We start from the raw sequence: 15,356 nt of genomic DNA, 5'->3' as shown, positions 1-15,356 counted from the left end.
TAGGTGGGGGCCGAAGCACTTTACTGCGGGCGGGGGGAGGGGACTTAAATTATTCATTTAAATAAAAATGAGGAGGGAGGAGGATGAGGAGAGCACCCCCCCAGCCCGTTCCCTCTGTCCGTCCATCCCTTGGCTGTCCGTCCAGGCAGCAGTTACACAGGCATGGGCATCTCGTTGTACTCATCCACACCCTCCCGCTCATCGAACACCGGTTCTGCCTCGTTAGCATCCAGCTGTGGGCGAGGACAGAGTGAGGAAGGTGGGCGACCTCCCAGTAACACACCGCGGGGGGCTGGGCGAAGCTGGGGAGGAGCACAGGCCTTACATATTTCATCTCACGCTCGGTGAAGATGCGGGTCAGCACCACCATGCGGAGCGGCACCGTGAGGATGAGGATGAAGGGGAAGGCCAGGGAGGCCGCGGTGGACATGACGGCCCAGAGCACGGCCAGGCAGAACAGCTGCAGGGCCGTGAACAGGTGCATACGCAGGGTCCGGACCTGGGGGCGGAAGGGCGCAGGGCAAGAAGGGTGAGCCCGGGCCCTGGAGGGCCATCCAGGCCTGCCACGACCAGAGGATGATGGCCCCTCTCCCCTCTGCAGGGGCAGGTGGAAGTGCCTGCCTGGGTGCTTACGGGAGCCAGGTCTGCACAGGCTGAATGGTGGCTGGCCAGAGTGGGTAGATGGGGGGCCGGAGGGTGACCCACAGACTGGGTGGGGGGAGAGGCGTGGGGCCCTTCCCAGCCAGGTCTCACCTTCTTGACGTAGGTGACGTCTGGGTGGTGTTTGGGCGGCATGAGTAGCAGGTGCAGCCGCTCATAGAACTGGATCCCGTTTAGGGAGGTCACGCCCATGTAGAGGAAAATCCCGAAGAGCACAGCCAGGGGGATCTGCCGGAGCAGATCCCCGATGACCAAGGAGAGGCCTGCGGGGCGAGGGGGAGGAATAGCTGGCCCCGGGGCGCTCCAGCCCTCCACCCGCAGCGGCCACGAGACCCCTCTGGGAAGGCTGTGGGGAAGAGGCGAACATACCCACGAGCAGGGCCACCAGCAGCCCTGTCACCCGCTGCTCCTTGACCTCTTGGATCTTGGGCTTGTCCCCGGGCGCCACTGCCTTGCTCATGACTGTGAGCGCGTTGGCGTGTGTGACGGAGCGGACAGTGGCAGCGGCCAACCAGGGCAAGCCGAAGAGGGCACAGATGCCACCCATGGCCACGATGAGCAGCAGGTCCAGGTGGAAGCCGGAGCCCTTCTGAAGCATGCGCTCCTTCTTGGAGATGATCAGCCTGGGTGGGGACGGGCACGCCCTGAGTCCCGGGCCCCTCGGCCCGGCTTGGCAGACAACTGGGTCTTTCCAGAGTGCCCAGGCAGTCACCTCCTTCTGTTTCTGGAACCTGGAGGTCCCTGCCCATCCCCTTCAGGACGAGGGTTCCATCATAGAGCTGAGTCCTATCCCAGTGGCCACACCCCACCCCCTGGACAGCACCCAGCGTGTACTGTGCCCATGCGGGCACATTTCAGTGGGATTTTCTGTTGTCTGCAAACTTCAACAGCCAGACTGCCGAGGGCTCCAGCCCCTCCATGCAGCAGGTCGTCCCTGTCTGCACAGCGACCCCTTTGCCAAGACCACTCACGTGGTGATCTGTGTCTCCATGAAGATAAGGATGAAGACCAAGATGGCGGGCAGCAGGCTGGCAACCATCATCCACACGGGGAAGGCGCTCTTCTCCCCCAGGGGGTTGATGACCCAGCCCCGCTTCTCTGGGGCTGTCACTGAGAAGCCGCTGGGCACGCTCAGCTTCTGCAGGGCAGAGGGTGGGGCTGGGGCGGGTGAACCTTGGAGCGGGGGGAGTGCCCTGGGCTGTACTGGGGCAGGGGGACGCTGAGCATGTGCTGTGGGAGAGGCCTGGTGTCTGCCCAGTTTAGCGGCAGCTCTGGTCCTGGGGGCCTGGAGTCCCGCACCCCCTCACCACTGCGTGTGCACTGCCGTACCTGGGTGTACGTGTCCTCAATACTGTAATCCACAAGCACCATGATGAGGATGGCGATGGGCACCCCGAAGTCCCCAATCACGCGGCGTACCTGTGGGCAAGCACCGCGCTCAGAGGCCCCATACCACAATCCAGCCCGGAATGCGAGTGGCCCCTTCCTTTCCCCGCCCGAGGGCTCTACGCCTCAGTCGGGCCTGCCAGCCCACACACCCGGCCAGGGAAGAACCGGCTGTTCTTGAATTTGCGCAGGAAGAAGGCAATGAAGAAGGTGCCGGCCATGAGAACCAGCGACAGCAGGGCGGTGTTGGGCTGGCCCCGGGGCCTGTCCTGCCCAGATGGCCTGGCTGAGCTCTCGTTCCTTGGCCCCAGCGTGGCTCCTGCCCCGGGCCACGAGGCGTTCTCGCCACTGTCTGCCTCGGAGCTGTTGGAGACAGAACAGCCGTGGAGGGGGTGCTCCTGGAAGATCTGGGGAGACAACAAAGGACTCCATATGCTTAATTGGTCAGAGGTCTGGGACTAAGTATGTTGAGTGGGTCAGGCGGGCCCAGGCTGGTAGGCCTGCCCTCGAGGAACTTTTCTTCATTAAGAAAATGACCGAGGTGAACAGATGGGAGCGCAAGACTACTGGGGGTTGAGAGAGGGGGGCTGGTCTAACTGGGGAAGGCAGCTGGGAACGAGGCTCCAGAGAGGCCTGGAGGAGCATCCAGGGGAGCATGGCGAACCCTGGGGGCATGTCTGATCCTGACCCAGACAGAAGTAAGAGCGTGCCTGTCAACTTGGGGGCCTTTCCCTTTGAATTTCTGGATTCTCTGCCACCTTATCATAAGCACACATCTCGTTTGTTATTAAAACTATGTGAGTCTTTGAGACTGATCTGAAGTCCCGGTGTGTGTGCGTATTGGCAAGAGGGAGGGTGGGCCTGGGAGGGTGGGCGGTGCGGGAGGAAGGACCAGCCGGGTTCTGTGGCTCTGCGAGGCAGCCCGGCCTCACGCGTGGAGAACCCACGGGCAGGAGGCCCCCAGATCCCTTGCGGGCCAGGTCCCACGGGGGCCCTACCCACCTTCACCAGCTTGTAGAAGGTCTCGTAGATGAAGATGAGCGAAATGAGGAAGGCAAAGATCTCCTGGGTGAAGCGGGAGACGAAGCGCACCAGGAAGCTCCCCTCCAGGGCCACCATGAGCAGGGCCAGCAGCACCAGCCAGAAGCCGATCCACACGCGGCCCACCAGGTACTCCAGGTCGTTGCTGCTGCAGAACTGGGGCGGGCAGGGCGAGGGGGTGGGTGGAGTCAGGCTCAGCGCCTGGGGGCTCCCGAGGACTGGGGGGGGGTGTCGGGGGGAAGGGGAGCGGGAGCTGAGCAGGGCAGGAGGAACTAGTGCCAACAGCCTGTGGCTGCTCACCGAGAAGAAGGCCTCCTCGAAGACCAGCAGGGGCCCCGAGAAACCGACCACCAGCAGCGGCTGGGCCCCCAACAGGCAGAAGAGCACGCCCTGGATCGCCGTGGACATGATGAGCTCCGACACCCCAATCAGGTCGTGCGTCTTCTCCCCTAGGGCAGCAGGAGTTCGCTCAGGGGCTGGTGGCGGGGGGGGGCCCGGCCCTCCCCACTCCGTCCTGGCTAAGCCCCTCCTTACCCAGCAGCCCCCCGAAGGTGATGGCGGGAGACAGGGCCGCGAAGTAGATGAAGATGACGGCGGCCAGGCACTGGGGATCCAGCGCGTCCCGGAAGTCGCTCAGGTAGTGGGGGTAGCGGCGCCGCACGTCTCGGATCAGTCCCCCGAAAGGCCGACCTGTCCGCCGCAGGGGATCGTCTTCCGCCGCACCGGCTGCCTCTACCATCTGCAGGAGCGCTGCAGCCCGGGGCCTGCGTCAGGGCGCCTGTGCCTGCCCTCGCGCCTGCCCGCCCTCCTCCTGATGCCCCGGCCCGCCCCGGGCAGCCCGGACCCAGCCCCCTGGCTCGCACTGGCCCCATACCCTTATCCTGGGCCGACTTGGGCTCCAGCCCAGCCCCCGGGGGCAACAGCCGGCCCTGCTCCTCCCGCTTCTTGAGCATCTGGCGCTGGAAGTGAGCGACCGAGCGCAGCAGCTCCTCGCCCTGCACCTCTGAGGGCGGCAGCACCACGCTGCAGTCCAGGAAGGCGTTGATGGCCGTCAGCAGGTCCTCTCGCTCATCCGCCAGGTAGGCTGCCTCGTGGAATTGCTGCCGGAGCAGGACCGGGACTAGTGAGGACACAGGACGTGGGGCCAGGGCCCGGGAACTGGGCTGGGCACCGGGGATGGGGGGTAGGGGTGGGGGTGGCGCTCTGCAGCGGCTGACCTTGTCGGACATGAGGGTGGAGATGGAGCGGCCTATCTCGTGGTAGTCCATGTTGGCGCTGCTCGGGCCCAGCAGCAGGAAGAGGAAGCGCACGGGCACGGGCACCTCCAGCACCGCATCCAGCTCCACTGCCTCCCGCAGCCGCACAAAGGCCATGGTGGGGCGGGCCAGGAACTCCACGCAGCCTGCAGGTGTGCGGCCGTCATGGGTGAGAGCCCAGCGTGGGTGGCCTCCCGGCGCCCCTCCCCACCCCGTCCCCAGTCCGCGCCCCGCATACCCACGAGGACCACCGTGGCCTCGGCGTTCTCGGGGATCTTCTCCAGCAGCTTCAGCTCGTGCTTGGACTTGGAGCGAGTGATGCCGGCTGGAGGAGCCGGAGGGGGTGGCTCACGCTGGGGAGGTGGGAGGCTGGGGCTCAGCTGGGCCGCCCTGCCCCTGCCCGCCCCCGCCGCGCTCGCTTGGGGTCCTGCAGCTGCTGGGGCGGCCGGACCTCACCCCCAGCCTTCTCCACCTCACCTCTCGCTCCACCTCCAGCCGGGTCTCGGGAACGCCTCCGATGAGGGGCTCAGTGACGTGGGGGTCGCTCTCGGTGCCCTGGCCGTGGTGATGCCCCAGCAGGGAGCCCAGGGAACCAGCCGAGATGTTGCGGGGGAAGGAGAAGTCCTTCTCATCACTCGGGTGGCTGCGGGGCAGCAGGCAGGGAGGTGAGGCGGTCTGGCGGCCGGGGCTGGGAACGCGTAGGCAGGGTGCGGCGCGCAGGGCCTCACCTGTGTTTCAGCAGCAGGGCCCGCAGCACGTTGGCTCTGTCCTCGGCCTTGATTTGGTCTGAGATGACCATCTGCTCCACCACCTGGTGGGCCACGCCAGGCAGGGTCTGCTGATCCAGGTCCAAGAGCACAGCCCCTGGAACAAGGACGACACAGAGGGGCCTCGTCCCCAGCCAAGAAACAGGGGGCTGGGCTGGGAATGGGGGGATAGCCAGGGAGGCCCCGCCCAGCCCCGAAACCAGTGAGCGGGGCCCAGCTCGGCCTAAGGCCCAAGTCCCCAAGCCCTCTCTCCCTGCAGGAATGTTGTGAGGCTCAGCAGAGGCCAGGAAACCCCAACTCTCAGAGAGGCCACCTGGCTAGACCTTGCCCAGATACCGCTTCTGGGGAGCACATAGCAGGAAGCGTCCCAGGCCACCCACGTGGGCTTGTCTGGGGAGACACTGCCCTTCACTGCCGGGAAGTTCCTCTGGACTGAGCTGCCGCCTCTGCCGTCCACTTGAGGGCCCAGTTCTGCCCTCTGGAGCACGACCCAACCAGTCGTGGCAGCCCTGAAGCCATCCAAAGAGTTGCCCCCCCAACCCTGGACTCCTCAGCGTCCCCAAGTCCAGCAGCTGCTCAAGGACACTCAGCCCGTCCCTGCTCTGAGCTGCTATTTCCCAGAGAGATGAAGGTCCTCTCAAAAGTCACCAGGTCATTTTCCTGGCAAGGTCAACTCACAGGGACATGGAACAAACAGAACCAAAGGCCCCCTGAGCAGCCAAAAGCCAGACGGCACAGCCTGGCGATCAAGCACTGTACTCTGGCACACCCAAAGCCCTCAAGCCTCACTCAGAGCCTAGTAACTCCTAGCTGGGAAACAGTCCTGACAGCAGGTTTCTGAGTCCCCGGCTGCTGACAGCAAGTGGGAGCGGTTCCCCACCAGGAAGGAGGAAATGAGCCAAGAGCAGAACATCAGACGCTGAGCACCTGTGCTCATGCGGCAGAGGCCACACCGCCCTACAGGTTAGGTCACACTGCCCGGAGCCCACACTGCCCTACAGGTTAGGTCACACTGCCCAGAACCTCTAGATCTCAGAAAGCGTTCCACCAAAACCGTTTAACCACACTGCAGCATCCAAAACATACCAGCTTCAGTTTATCTGAAAATATCACTTAGAGAAGCTGCTTGCTGAAGATGCCAGACCAGAGAAGAGGGTCAGTCCTGCCCTGCAGCCACCCAACGACAGAGCCCGAGGAACGGCAGGCCTCGTGAGAGGTGACGTCATGACAGGAGATGCCCATCCTGGGCTCTGGTGACATTACACACCCTGTTGCTCAAGACAAACGTGTGGGACCATTTGGTCCTCGGAGAATGGGCTCGGGCAAAGGCAATTCCCGGGGCGAGGATGGGCGGGCTGGGGAGGTGGAGGGGTGGGGGGGCACGCGTTACCGTGGGCCAGGGTCCGGCGCAGCTCCAGGAGGCTGCGGAACGAGAGGGAAGCCACGTGAGGCTTCCCCCAGCGCTCCGTCTCCTCCTCCACGTCCTCCTCAAATTTGATCCAGCGCGCTGTCTCCCGCCACTGAGGCTCCTGGTTTTTGTCCAGCAGCAGCTCATTCAGCTCCACAAACACCTTGGGGCGACAGGAAAGGGCGTGGTGGGATGGAGGCTGTGACCCCGGGGGACACAGGGCGCAGGCCGGGGTGAGTTACTAACCCACCTGCGGCTCGGAGCAATGCCACCCACCTCATAGGCCTCTAGTGGGCCGAGAAGGACCTACTTACTGCACAGCACAAAGAGCTAAGTACTCAATAGTCTGTAATAACTTCTAAGGGAAAAGAATCTGAAAACACAGGTATGTATACGTATGTATAACTGAATCACTTTGCCATACACCTGAAACCAGCAAAACACTGTAAATCAACTATAATTTAAAAAAGTGGGGGGCATAGTAGGGGATAAAAGAAAAAGTACACAGAACAGTTAGCGCGGTATATGACTCAGAGAAAGTGTTTGATGAATGGTCACTAAACACACACACAGGATGCTTGGCAGGATGCATTTACACGCATTTCTAGAACTAGCAAAACTGCAGAGTGACATAGCAGTCACTTCTGAGGGTGCCGACTAGGGAGAGGCCTGAAGGGGAACTTTCTGAGTGTGGGGATGTCCTGTATCGAGGTAGGCTTGGCTAGGGTTTACACATGCAAAGCATCACGGAGCTGTACACTTAACCTGAGTCTGCTTTTACCGTGTCTGTTTGACTGCAATCAAAAGGTTACCCCAAAAAACCCACTGGCAGGGTTAGGGCTCAAGACCAGAGCGCTGGAATCTTAGATGGGCAGCATCACTAAGTACTGGGCCTCCCTTGTGGCTCAACTGGTAAAGAATCTGCCTGCAATGCGGGAGACCTGGGTTCGATCCCTGGGTTGGGAAGATACCCTGGAGAAGGAAATGGCTCCACGCTCCAGTATTCTGGCCTGGAGAATTCCATGGACTGTATAGGTCATGGGGTCGCAAAGAGTCGGACACGACTGAGCGACTTGCACTTTCACTAAGCCCCTGAGTGGCCTTGGCCAGTCACTCTCCCTGTCACCCTCACAGAATGTGGGAGGACTCGAGGAGTGGGAAGGTGACTGGACTCTGAGACATGAAGCGCGCTGCTGCACAAAGCCACCCTTAGACACCTCACTGCCAGCTGCCAGAAAACGGCTGTGAGAGAAGGTGACGTGTCTAAGATGTGGACCAGAACCGTAACAGCCACACCAGCAATGGCAGCTCAGTAACACCATAATAAGAGTTTGGGGACAGACGGCTACTAGACTTAACCTGTTCTTTAAACATTGATTGGTTATGTGCGGCACCTGAGGCTAACATAATATTGTGTTAGCAACTATATGTCAATTAAAAAAAAATCAACACTGTTGAAGATTGCACTCTTGTGCAGTGTGTAACCTTGAAAACCATACATGGCCACCCCGGGGCTGGAGATCACCGCTGATCTCAGAAGCGGTGCGGGCTGTGGACAACAGATGAACAGGGAGATGATGGAAGACCACGGTGTAGAGAACTCACCTCGTGGGGCTTGTGGGGGGCCCGGGGCCGGGCCCGAGGCGTGGGACCAGGCTCTCGCCCTTCCCGGCCACTCTGCACAGACGCCTTGGCGTTCTTCCGCACCAGGTGTCGCCGTACGCCAGGAACGTCCTCAAACCGGTGACCTGCGGTGGTGGGGGAGAACAGGGTCAAAGTCCCTTTCTCTTACCCCCACCCCCTGCCCCACCAGTTCCAGGCTTGCCCAGACCCAGCACGCACTCTTCATGAGGTCCAGGTCGGCTGTGGCCAGCGTCTGCGCCTCGCTTTCGTCCGTGGGGACCCGGGGCAGCAGCGCCTGCTCAGCCCCCGTCATGCTTCCAATGCGTCTCCGCTCCTGTAGGTTGTAGCTGCGGTGCCCGGGCTGTGCCTTGGTCAGGAGGCGCCCGGAGGCACCCCCGTCATCGCCTCCTGCCGTGCCGCTGGCCACGGCTACCACCTCCTCCACCTGGGCCCTGCATAGACAGGGCAGCTGTAAGCGAGCCTGGGAAGGCTGGCGCCTCCCGCTCAGCCAGGGGCCACATGGGAGGCCCCAGGGAAAGGGGACCCCGCCGGCTCCAACCCCACCTCCATCCCCACATGCCTCAGTAGGTGGGGATGTGGAAGCGCAGCAAGGGTTCTAGAAGCAGAGGGTGGCGTTTAAACCCAGCTCCTTCCCTTCCAGCAATCCCCCGAGTCGCCAGGGACAGAAACTCAAGCCACCAAAGGGAGGCTGAGGCCAGCTTTCCCTGGGGCCTGGGGCGGGCCAGTGACGTTGAAAAGTGCTCAGGGTGGGACTCCTAGCAATGGACTTGGGGCTCACAGGAGCCCCTGTTTCTAATCGAATGGAATAAAGGATGTGGAAATGGGCCTTTGGAGCTGGAAAGGCCTGCCCCTGCCTCACAGCCGTGAGGAGGGTATGAGCGCCTGTCCCTTATGGATTCTGGCTTCTGCTCTCATCTCCCAAGCTGGAGGAGGGGTTCCTTTCTCCCTACCACCTCCAGAGGGCCCTGTCCCTGTCACACCTTTCTATACTGTTCCCCCGGCCTCCGGCACCCCTACGGCTCCAAGCCCCTGTCCCGAGCCTGTGACCAGCGCCCCCTGAAACAGGCTCTCTCCGCCTACACCCACCTTCCATGCCTGAGGTTCTGTTCACACTCCTGCCCACAAATCTGACCCCCTTGTCTGACGCCACACTCTCCCTCAGGTGCCCCCTCCTCCTGGCCGTCCAGTGGCCCGCAGGCCTGCGCCCCCTGTGCAGACGGCCGAGGTGGATCCGGCTCCATCCACACGGCCTGTCTCCCCAGCAAGTCTGTGCCGCTCCAGAGAGACAACTCGCCCTTCACTTCCCCCCGCCCCTTCACACTGCCTGGCACCCGGAAAACAGCAGGGAGGCGATAGTAGTGACCTTGAGACCTAGTTCAAAGTGGTTTCTTCCAGGAAGCCTTCCCTGGCTGACGTCCCCAAACTCCACAATTACCTGTTGGTACCGATGCTCTGCCTGAACCCAGTTGTCTGGCACAGTAACTTGTGCTGATTGCCACTTCACAAGACCACAGCCAGGGTGGACTGGCAGCTCCCCAAAAGCAAGAGGGGGGCTTCCTATTCCTCTCACCCCTTTGGGGTCCCAGGGGTGTGAGGAGGTCACCTGTCCAGTCCCTGATCTGTGTTTGATGTTGTTCCCCTGAAGTCGTGGGCAGGGGGGTGGGGATGGCAGGCATGGGAGGAGGTGGCTAAACCACACTTAAACACTTTCATTCACACCATCCTTCAACCCCTACTACCACCTTGTGGGAAAAGTCCTACTACTCTTGGTTTATAGACGGGAAAATGGACTCAGAGACATCGTTTCTTGTCCAGAGTCAAATCCTAGCAGCATGACTGGGTTTGAACCCCAACCTGAACCTCTCAAAGCTCCTGCTTTGCTTCCCCAACCCACCTGACCGACGCCAGCGTGGGAGGTCTCTGTGTGGGGACCCTTACCCAGTCTGGGCCGCTTTGGTGGCCCGGGGAGCTGCCTCCTGGTGGGGCTGGGGTGGAGGTGGAGAGGGACTGGTGGCTTCTGCCTTCCGCTCTGCACCTTCATCCTCCTGGAGGAAGAACTAGAACAGGGACGCCGTGTGAGCAGGGGAAGCTGGGCCAGAGATCCTGCAGACGCCCCCACCCCTGGGGAGCCCTGCCCCGCTCACCTGCACGGAAGAGGGTGTGGAGGCAGGCGACGGCTGGCTGAGGGCCCGGGCCCCCTCGGCCTCACTGGCCTCATCCTCCTCTTCCTCGCCCTCCTCGATGGTAGGGGTCTCCCCAGTCGGGGAGGCTCCGGGGCGCCTACGGGGCTTCCGTCCTGGGCCCTGGGGTGTCTTTCGGCGCCGGGTGTCGGGAGGCAGGTGGGTGGACAGCGGGTGGTGTATGTGATGGGAGGACTGGCGGTGGTCTGCAGGGACAGGCAGACTGGCTGCCAGTGGGCCCGGCGTCCCCCCTCTCCAGCTGGCCGGCGCCCAGCTCGGAGCAGTCCCCCGCCAGCCCCCTACTCGCCTCCCCCAGCCCCCTCACATTCAAAGTCTTCCTCCCCGTAGCTGCGGCCAAGCTCCTCCCCTCCTCGGGACCCCGCCTCCTGAAGGATCTCCTCGAACCGTTCCACGCCCAGGGTGCGGTGGAGTTCATCCTCCTCCTGCTCGGCTGCAAAGCTGGGCGTTGTCACCGGGCCCAGGCTCTCAGGCTCTGGCTGAGAGGAAGAAGGGGCAGTGAGGACTCTCTGGGGGGGACGGGGGGGTGGGGGGCGGGGGTGTCCCTGCACACCCCCTGCCCGCCTAGCAGCAGAAATCCAGTACCCGCCCCCCAGCTGCCCTGGTACCCCAAAAGCCAGGGACTCAACACCCTACTCCCGGCAGCCTGCCCCCCACCCCCCGGGGTCCTGGGCCATCAGCACCCTGGCTGGGCCCATTCCTGTCGGTTCTGGGGCAGGTGGGAAGCATCAGCCCTGGAGGCCTCCTCAGAAGTCTTGTGTGTCCACCCCGGAGGTCAAGGTTGGGGGAATGACCTGGGCCGTTCACATGGCTGAGGCACGATCCGGACCCGTCCCACTGAGCCTGAGAAGTAACTTCTCAGGGGGTGGGGGGGTGCGCCTAAGCTAACCTACCGGGCTTGGTCTGAGGCTCCCAAGCAGGGACGCAGCATGTCACCCCGTCGGGAGAGGCCCCCGCTGGGCAGCTCCCAGAGGGAGCCAGGGCCCCCCGGGGCTGCGGCCCCGCCCCGCCCTGCTCCCCCCGCACCTGAGTCATTCTGCGGGAGCCCAGGACTGCGGTGGCACTTTGGAGAGCTCGGTCCGGCGGCACGGGCGGCCGCCACTCTGCAGCCTTGGTCCACCGCCCCCCCCCCACCACCCCCTGCCGGCTGGTCCCGGCTCCAGGCACCACCAAATATTTGCTCAAGCGAGAGCTTCTGGACTTGAAGGGCATCGAGATCTCCAAGGGCAGGGGTACCCGAGCAAGAAAAAGCGAAAGAGCGGAGGGAGGTGGGCTGGGAAGGAGGGCGGGCCTTGCAGAGCCTGGGAGGTGGGGTCAGGAGCCGCTGGGGGAAGGGGGACACTGGATACAAGAGGCTGGGACCAGGAACTTGCCCCCCCACCCCGTCAGCCCATCTCTGCCGCTCGAGCCTGGCTCCCCCCACCACCACCCCCAAGGCACGAGGCCCCACTCTCACCAGAAAGAGCACCAGGAGGAAGGCGGTGGAGCAGGGCGGCTGAAGCCAGTGAACAGAAGGGGGCTAGCCCGGGGTGGGGGGAGGAGGGCGGAGAGCCCCTCGCACCTGAGGCCGCAGGAGGAAGTCCATGGCCGCAGGACAGGGTGAACTGGGGGAGGGGACCACCGGCACCTCGCCCTGGTCACGTGCCCCCGTGGGCCCAAGTGACCAATGACGCGCTGATGATGCTGGTGCTAGGGTTAATCATTGCAGGAACACTGGGAGGGGGACACGTGGGGCGGTGACCACGTGGGGGCCGGGAGGGGCCGGGCCTGGGTGGCACGTGGGGCCGGGGGGCGGGGCAGTCTGCCCAGAAGCCCCGTGCAGCAGACCCGGAGGGTGCAACCTTCAAGACCCGGCGGGGGAGGGAACTGTCGCCAGTTAGAGACCCAGGATTCCCAAAGTTCCTCTCCTGCTGAGGAGGAGGATAAACAACCTCCCGGGGCTTCAGGGAACAGAGTCCCTCCCCAGGGCTGGAAGCCATCAGACCGCCACCACCAATACCTGTCCCAGACCCAATGGCCTGTGCAAGGCCTGGAGAGGCATGGCAGTGCCCTTCCCAAGTCCACCCCAGGCTCCCCTCTCAGGCCTCTTCACACACACACACTCACACCCCTGTTTGACACAGACCCTCACTCTTGGCCAGAGCCCCAGTGGTGGCCTCTTCACTCATTCACACATCCTCAGCCACAGCCACAGCGATGGTGGGGCACAGGAGCGGAGGGGCAGTGGGCACTACTCACCGTGTGGAAGGAATCCGCGCCCGACGTGGGGCGCCGGGGTCCGCTGCTCATGGCCAAATCTTAGCCCTTCTCGCTGTAGCTGCGGCTTTCAGGGAGACAAGGTGGCGGCATAACCTGGGGGAGGGCACCAACCACTGGGTGAGAGAGGTCCCAGGCCAGCGGGGGCACCCCCACATCGCAGTTTCCCCCAACCCCAAACCACCCCAGGGGAGGGCGGGGCCCCGCCAGGGGCTTTGCGTAAGTCACACAGGGGGTCTCCTGGTTGCACAGGATCCTCCTGGGCTCCCAAGGGCCTTGTCGCCTGACTCTGGGAGGGAGGAGCGGGGAGCAGAGAAAGTTATAGGAAGAAAAGAGAGGAACAAAGAGACCGAAGGCAGGATGGAGGCCCAGCAGGCCCAGGGACTGAGCGGAGTGAGGAGAGAGCAGAGGGTGGGAGACCCCCGGGGGTGGAGTGGGGTGGGGAGCAGGAAGGCGTCAGGCCCAGACCTGGAGAGACAGCAGCAGAGATCAGCTTGGGGAGAGAGAGGAAGAGGGAGGACAGGCCGAGCCAGAAGTGCAGTGGGACCGGAGGGGGCTGGTCACGGCAGGAGAGGGATGTACCTGAGGAGTTGAGCCTCAGAGCCGGGCCACAGCAGGGGGGATGAAGGCAGGCAGACAGCTCTGGAGTGAGCCCAGAGCAGCCCGCAAAGGGGACTGCCGTCCTGTGCCCCCCTCCTCCGAAAAAAAAAAAAAAAGCCCAGCCCCGAAGTGGAGGAGGAGGAGGCTCCCGGGGGAGGGGCGGGAGCCCAGCTCCACTCCGGCAATGGGAGGGCGGGCGGCACCGGTCCGGCAGCGCTTTATACTGGGGGAGGGGCACGTGACGCCCGGGGAGGAGGGGGCACAGAGACCCCGAGGCGCTGCCCTTGGGGGCGGTCTCAGTGCTTCCCCTCCCCATGCCCGCGGCCAGGAAAATCTGAGCGGCCGGGCTGACGCCCTCCTGACTGTGACTGTAGGGACGTCTGGGGAGGTCGCCGGGCGCGGAAGGAGGCCAGAAGAAGGGCTGCGGTTAGGGAAGCTGACCAGTGCAAACTGGGGGGGACCCGTTCCTAGTGGGGGGGGTGCTCTGTGATGGCAAGAGAACTGACCGCCCGGGTGTGTCGCTGGGGGGGGGTGGTCAGGGTTACCGGATTTAGGGCCAACTCGGGGGTGACACAGGTCAGTGTAGGGTCAAACAATATAGGTCTGGGGGTCAGTCCAGGGTGGGGAGCCTGGAGCCACACATGCCCCTAGCGGGACATTCCAGCTCAGCTGATTGCTCTCTCCAGCTCCCTCCTTGGCAGGCTCTGTGCCAGGGCAAGTCTGCTGTAGGGGCGCTGGGCGCTGGAGGAGACAACCCGGTCTGGGAAGGAGTGCCCTGCACCTGCCGCTGTCCCACTCCCACCTCCAGGCTGGGCTCTCCGTGTGCTCCTCCGTCCTCCCCCGCCCTCCTCCCTCTACCTCCCCCCCACCCCCACCACGCCAGAACACAAAGCCGCCTCTGTCCAGAGCATCGGTGTCGATAATCCGGGGTGGGGGCACATTCCAGGGACCAGCCCCGACCGGCCCGGAGGATTAGCACTCCGGACCCCCACATGGGCATTAATCACCACCTCCGCCTCCACCCCCCCCACCCCGCGCCCCGTGGACTCGCACATTCCACCGCTCTCCTGACGCGGGGCTGGCGGGAGTGGGGAGCTCAGGGAGGAGGAGAAAGTGGACCCTGGAGTGCAGGTCAGCGCCGCGCCCCCACACCCAGCACAGAGCTCCCCACTCGGGCCAGCCAGAGCCCCCCTCCCACCCCCGCCAGGAGTTAGGTCTCACTCTCCCGGGCTCGTCTTTCCCATTCCCACCCAGCTGCTCCCTCTCCGGCCTGACCCCTTGTCCCGACCTGACCCGCCACCCCCATTCCTGACTCCGCCTCCCAAGCCCGAGACTGGGGGGCAGAGGCTGAGGCTCTGGGCAACTCTTAGGCAGGGGCGCCCTGGACGGGCCTTACGGCCAGAGTAGGGGGTGGCACGGGAAGGGTGTCTTCTGGAGTACCGCCCGGGGGTCGGGAGAGCAGGCGGCGCCTCCCAGAGAGTACCCTCTCCCGGTGGCAGGGGGCGCGGTACCCTCGCTTTAGGGAACTCGAAGAAGCGGACTCTAGACCCCGCTTCCGACCCGCAATCACTCCGCTCGCCTCCCCATCCTTCTCCCCCAAGAGCTCGCGTCCCCGCGCCCCAGTCTCCGCCCTTTCCTGCACTTCCACTCCCTCCCCGCTCCGAGTGCCGAGTTCCCCCCTTTCCTTCCCCCTCCCTTCCTCTCTCCGCGGCCCCGGCCCTCCCCCGCCGCCACCTCCCGGCTTACCCGCTTCCTCTGGACCTGGCGCTTCAAGGGTCTCGGGGTCTCTCTCCCCGCCGGCTCTGGAGCCCTCGCGCGCTCCGGACGGCTTCCCCCGGGCCCACTTCGGGGCGCGCCCCCCGCCGCTCCCAACTTCTCCCAACTCAACTTTCCCCCGCGTCGCGGGCAGGCCAGCCCCCTACGTGCGCGCGGCCCCTGCGCGCCGTGCGCGGCCCCGGAGTGGCGGGCCTGGAGGCGGGGAGTGGGGCCGAGACCTGGGGGGCGGAGGCGCGCGGCCAAGCACTGCGCCCTGCCGTCCATCCGCGCGGCGGGAGGTGGCCGCCCCGCGCTTCCCCGCAACGAGCTCGGGTGCCTGGAGACGCCGTCTCCTGGCTTCATTTGGCCCCTCTGGGCGGAAAGG

The 15,356-nt window shown here is 64.0% G+C and overlaps 1 protein-coding gene across 6 annotated transcripts; it reads right to left on the bottom strand.

Moving 5' to 3' along the window:
• SLC4A2 (solute carrier family 4 member 2) lies at positions 1-15,146 on the bottom strand. Of its 6 annotated transcripts, none has more exons than XM_081533399.1 (23): positions 14,963-15,146; positions 12,569-12,712; positions 10,668-10,905; positions 10,307-10,548; positions 10,101-10,219; positions 8,361-8,593; positions 8,124-8,266; positions 6,501-6,681; positions 5,072-5,207; positions 4,821-4,986; positions 4,582-4,696; positions 4,305-4,489; positions 3,962-4,187; positions 3,622-3,837; positions 3,388-3,536; positions 3,049-3,243; positions 2,199-2,453; positions 1,990-2,079; positions 1,632-1,798; positions 1,030-1,283; positions 754-923; positions 326-499; positions 1-233 (listed from the first exon to the last, which is right to left on the bottom strand). In XM_081533399.1, exons 2-23 carry the CDS (start codon positions 12,647-12,649, stop codon positions 153-155), a joined length of 3,816 nt encoding a protein of 1,271 aa, XP_081389525.1. In that variant the 5' UTR covers positions 12,650-12,712; positions 14,963-15,146; the 3' UTR covers positions 1-152. The 6 variants fall into 6 exon arrangements, with proteins under 6 accessions (XP_081389525.1, XP_081389526.1, XP_081389527.1 ...); XM_081533400.1 differs by having other exon boundaries at positions 326-542; positions 651-923; positions 10,668-10,839; positions 12,599-12,712; XM_081533401.1 differs by having other exon boundaries at positions 10,668-10,839; positions 12,599-12,712.
• Positions 15,147-15,356: the final 210 nt, after the last annotated feature.

The sequence above is a fragment of the Giraffa tippelskirchi genome, chromosome 10 (assembly GCF_054371585.1).
Source record: "Giraffa tippelskirchi isolate mGirTip1 chromosome 10, T2T-mGirTip1v1.2.pri, whole genome shotgun sequence".
Classification (NCBI taxonomy): domain Eukaryota; kingdom Metazoa; phylum Chordata; class Mammalia; order Artiodactyla; family Giraffidae; genus Giraffa; species Giraffa tippelskirchi.
Note: the sequence above shows the minus strand (reverse complement) of the source record. Positions and strands in the feature narration are given on the sequence as shown.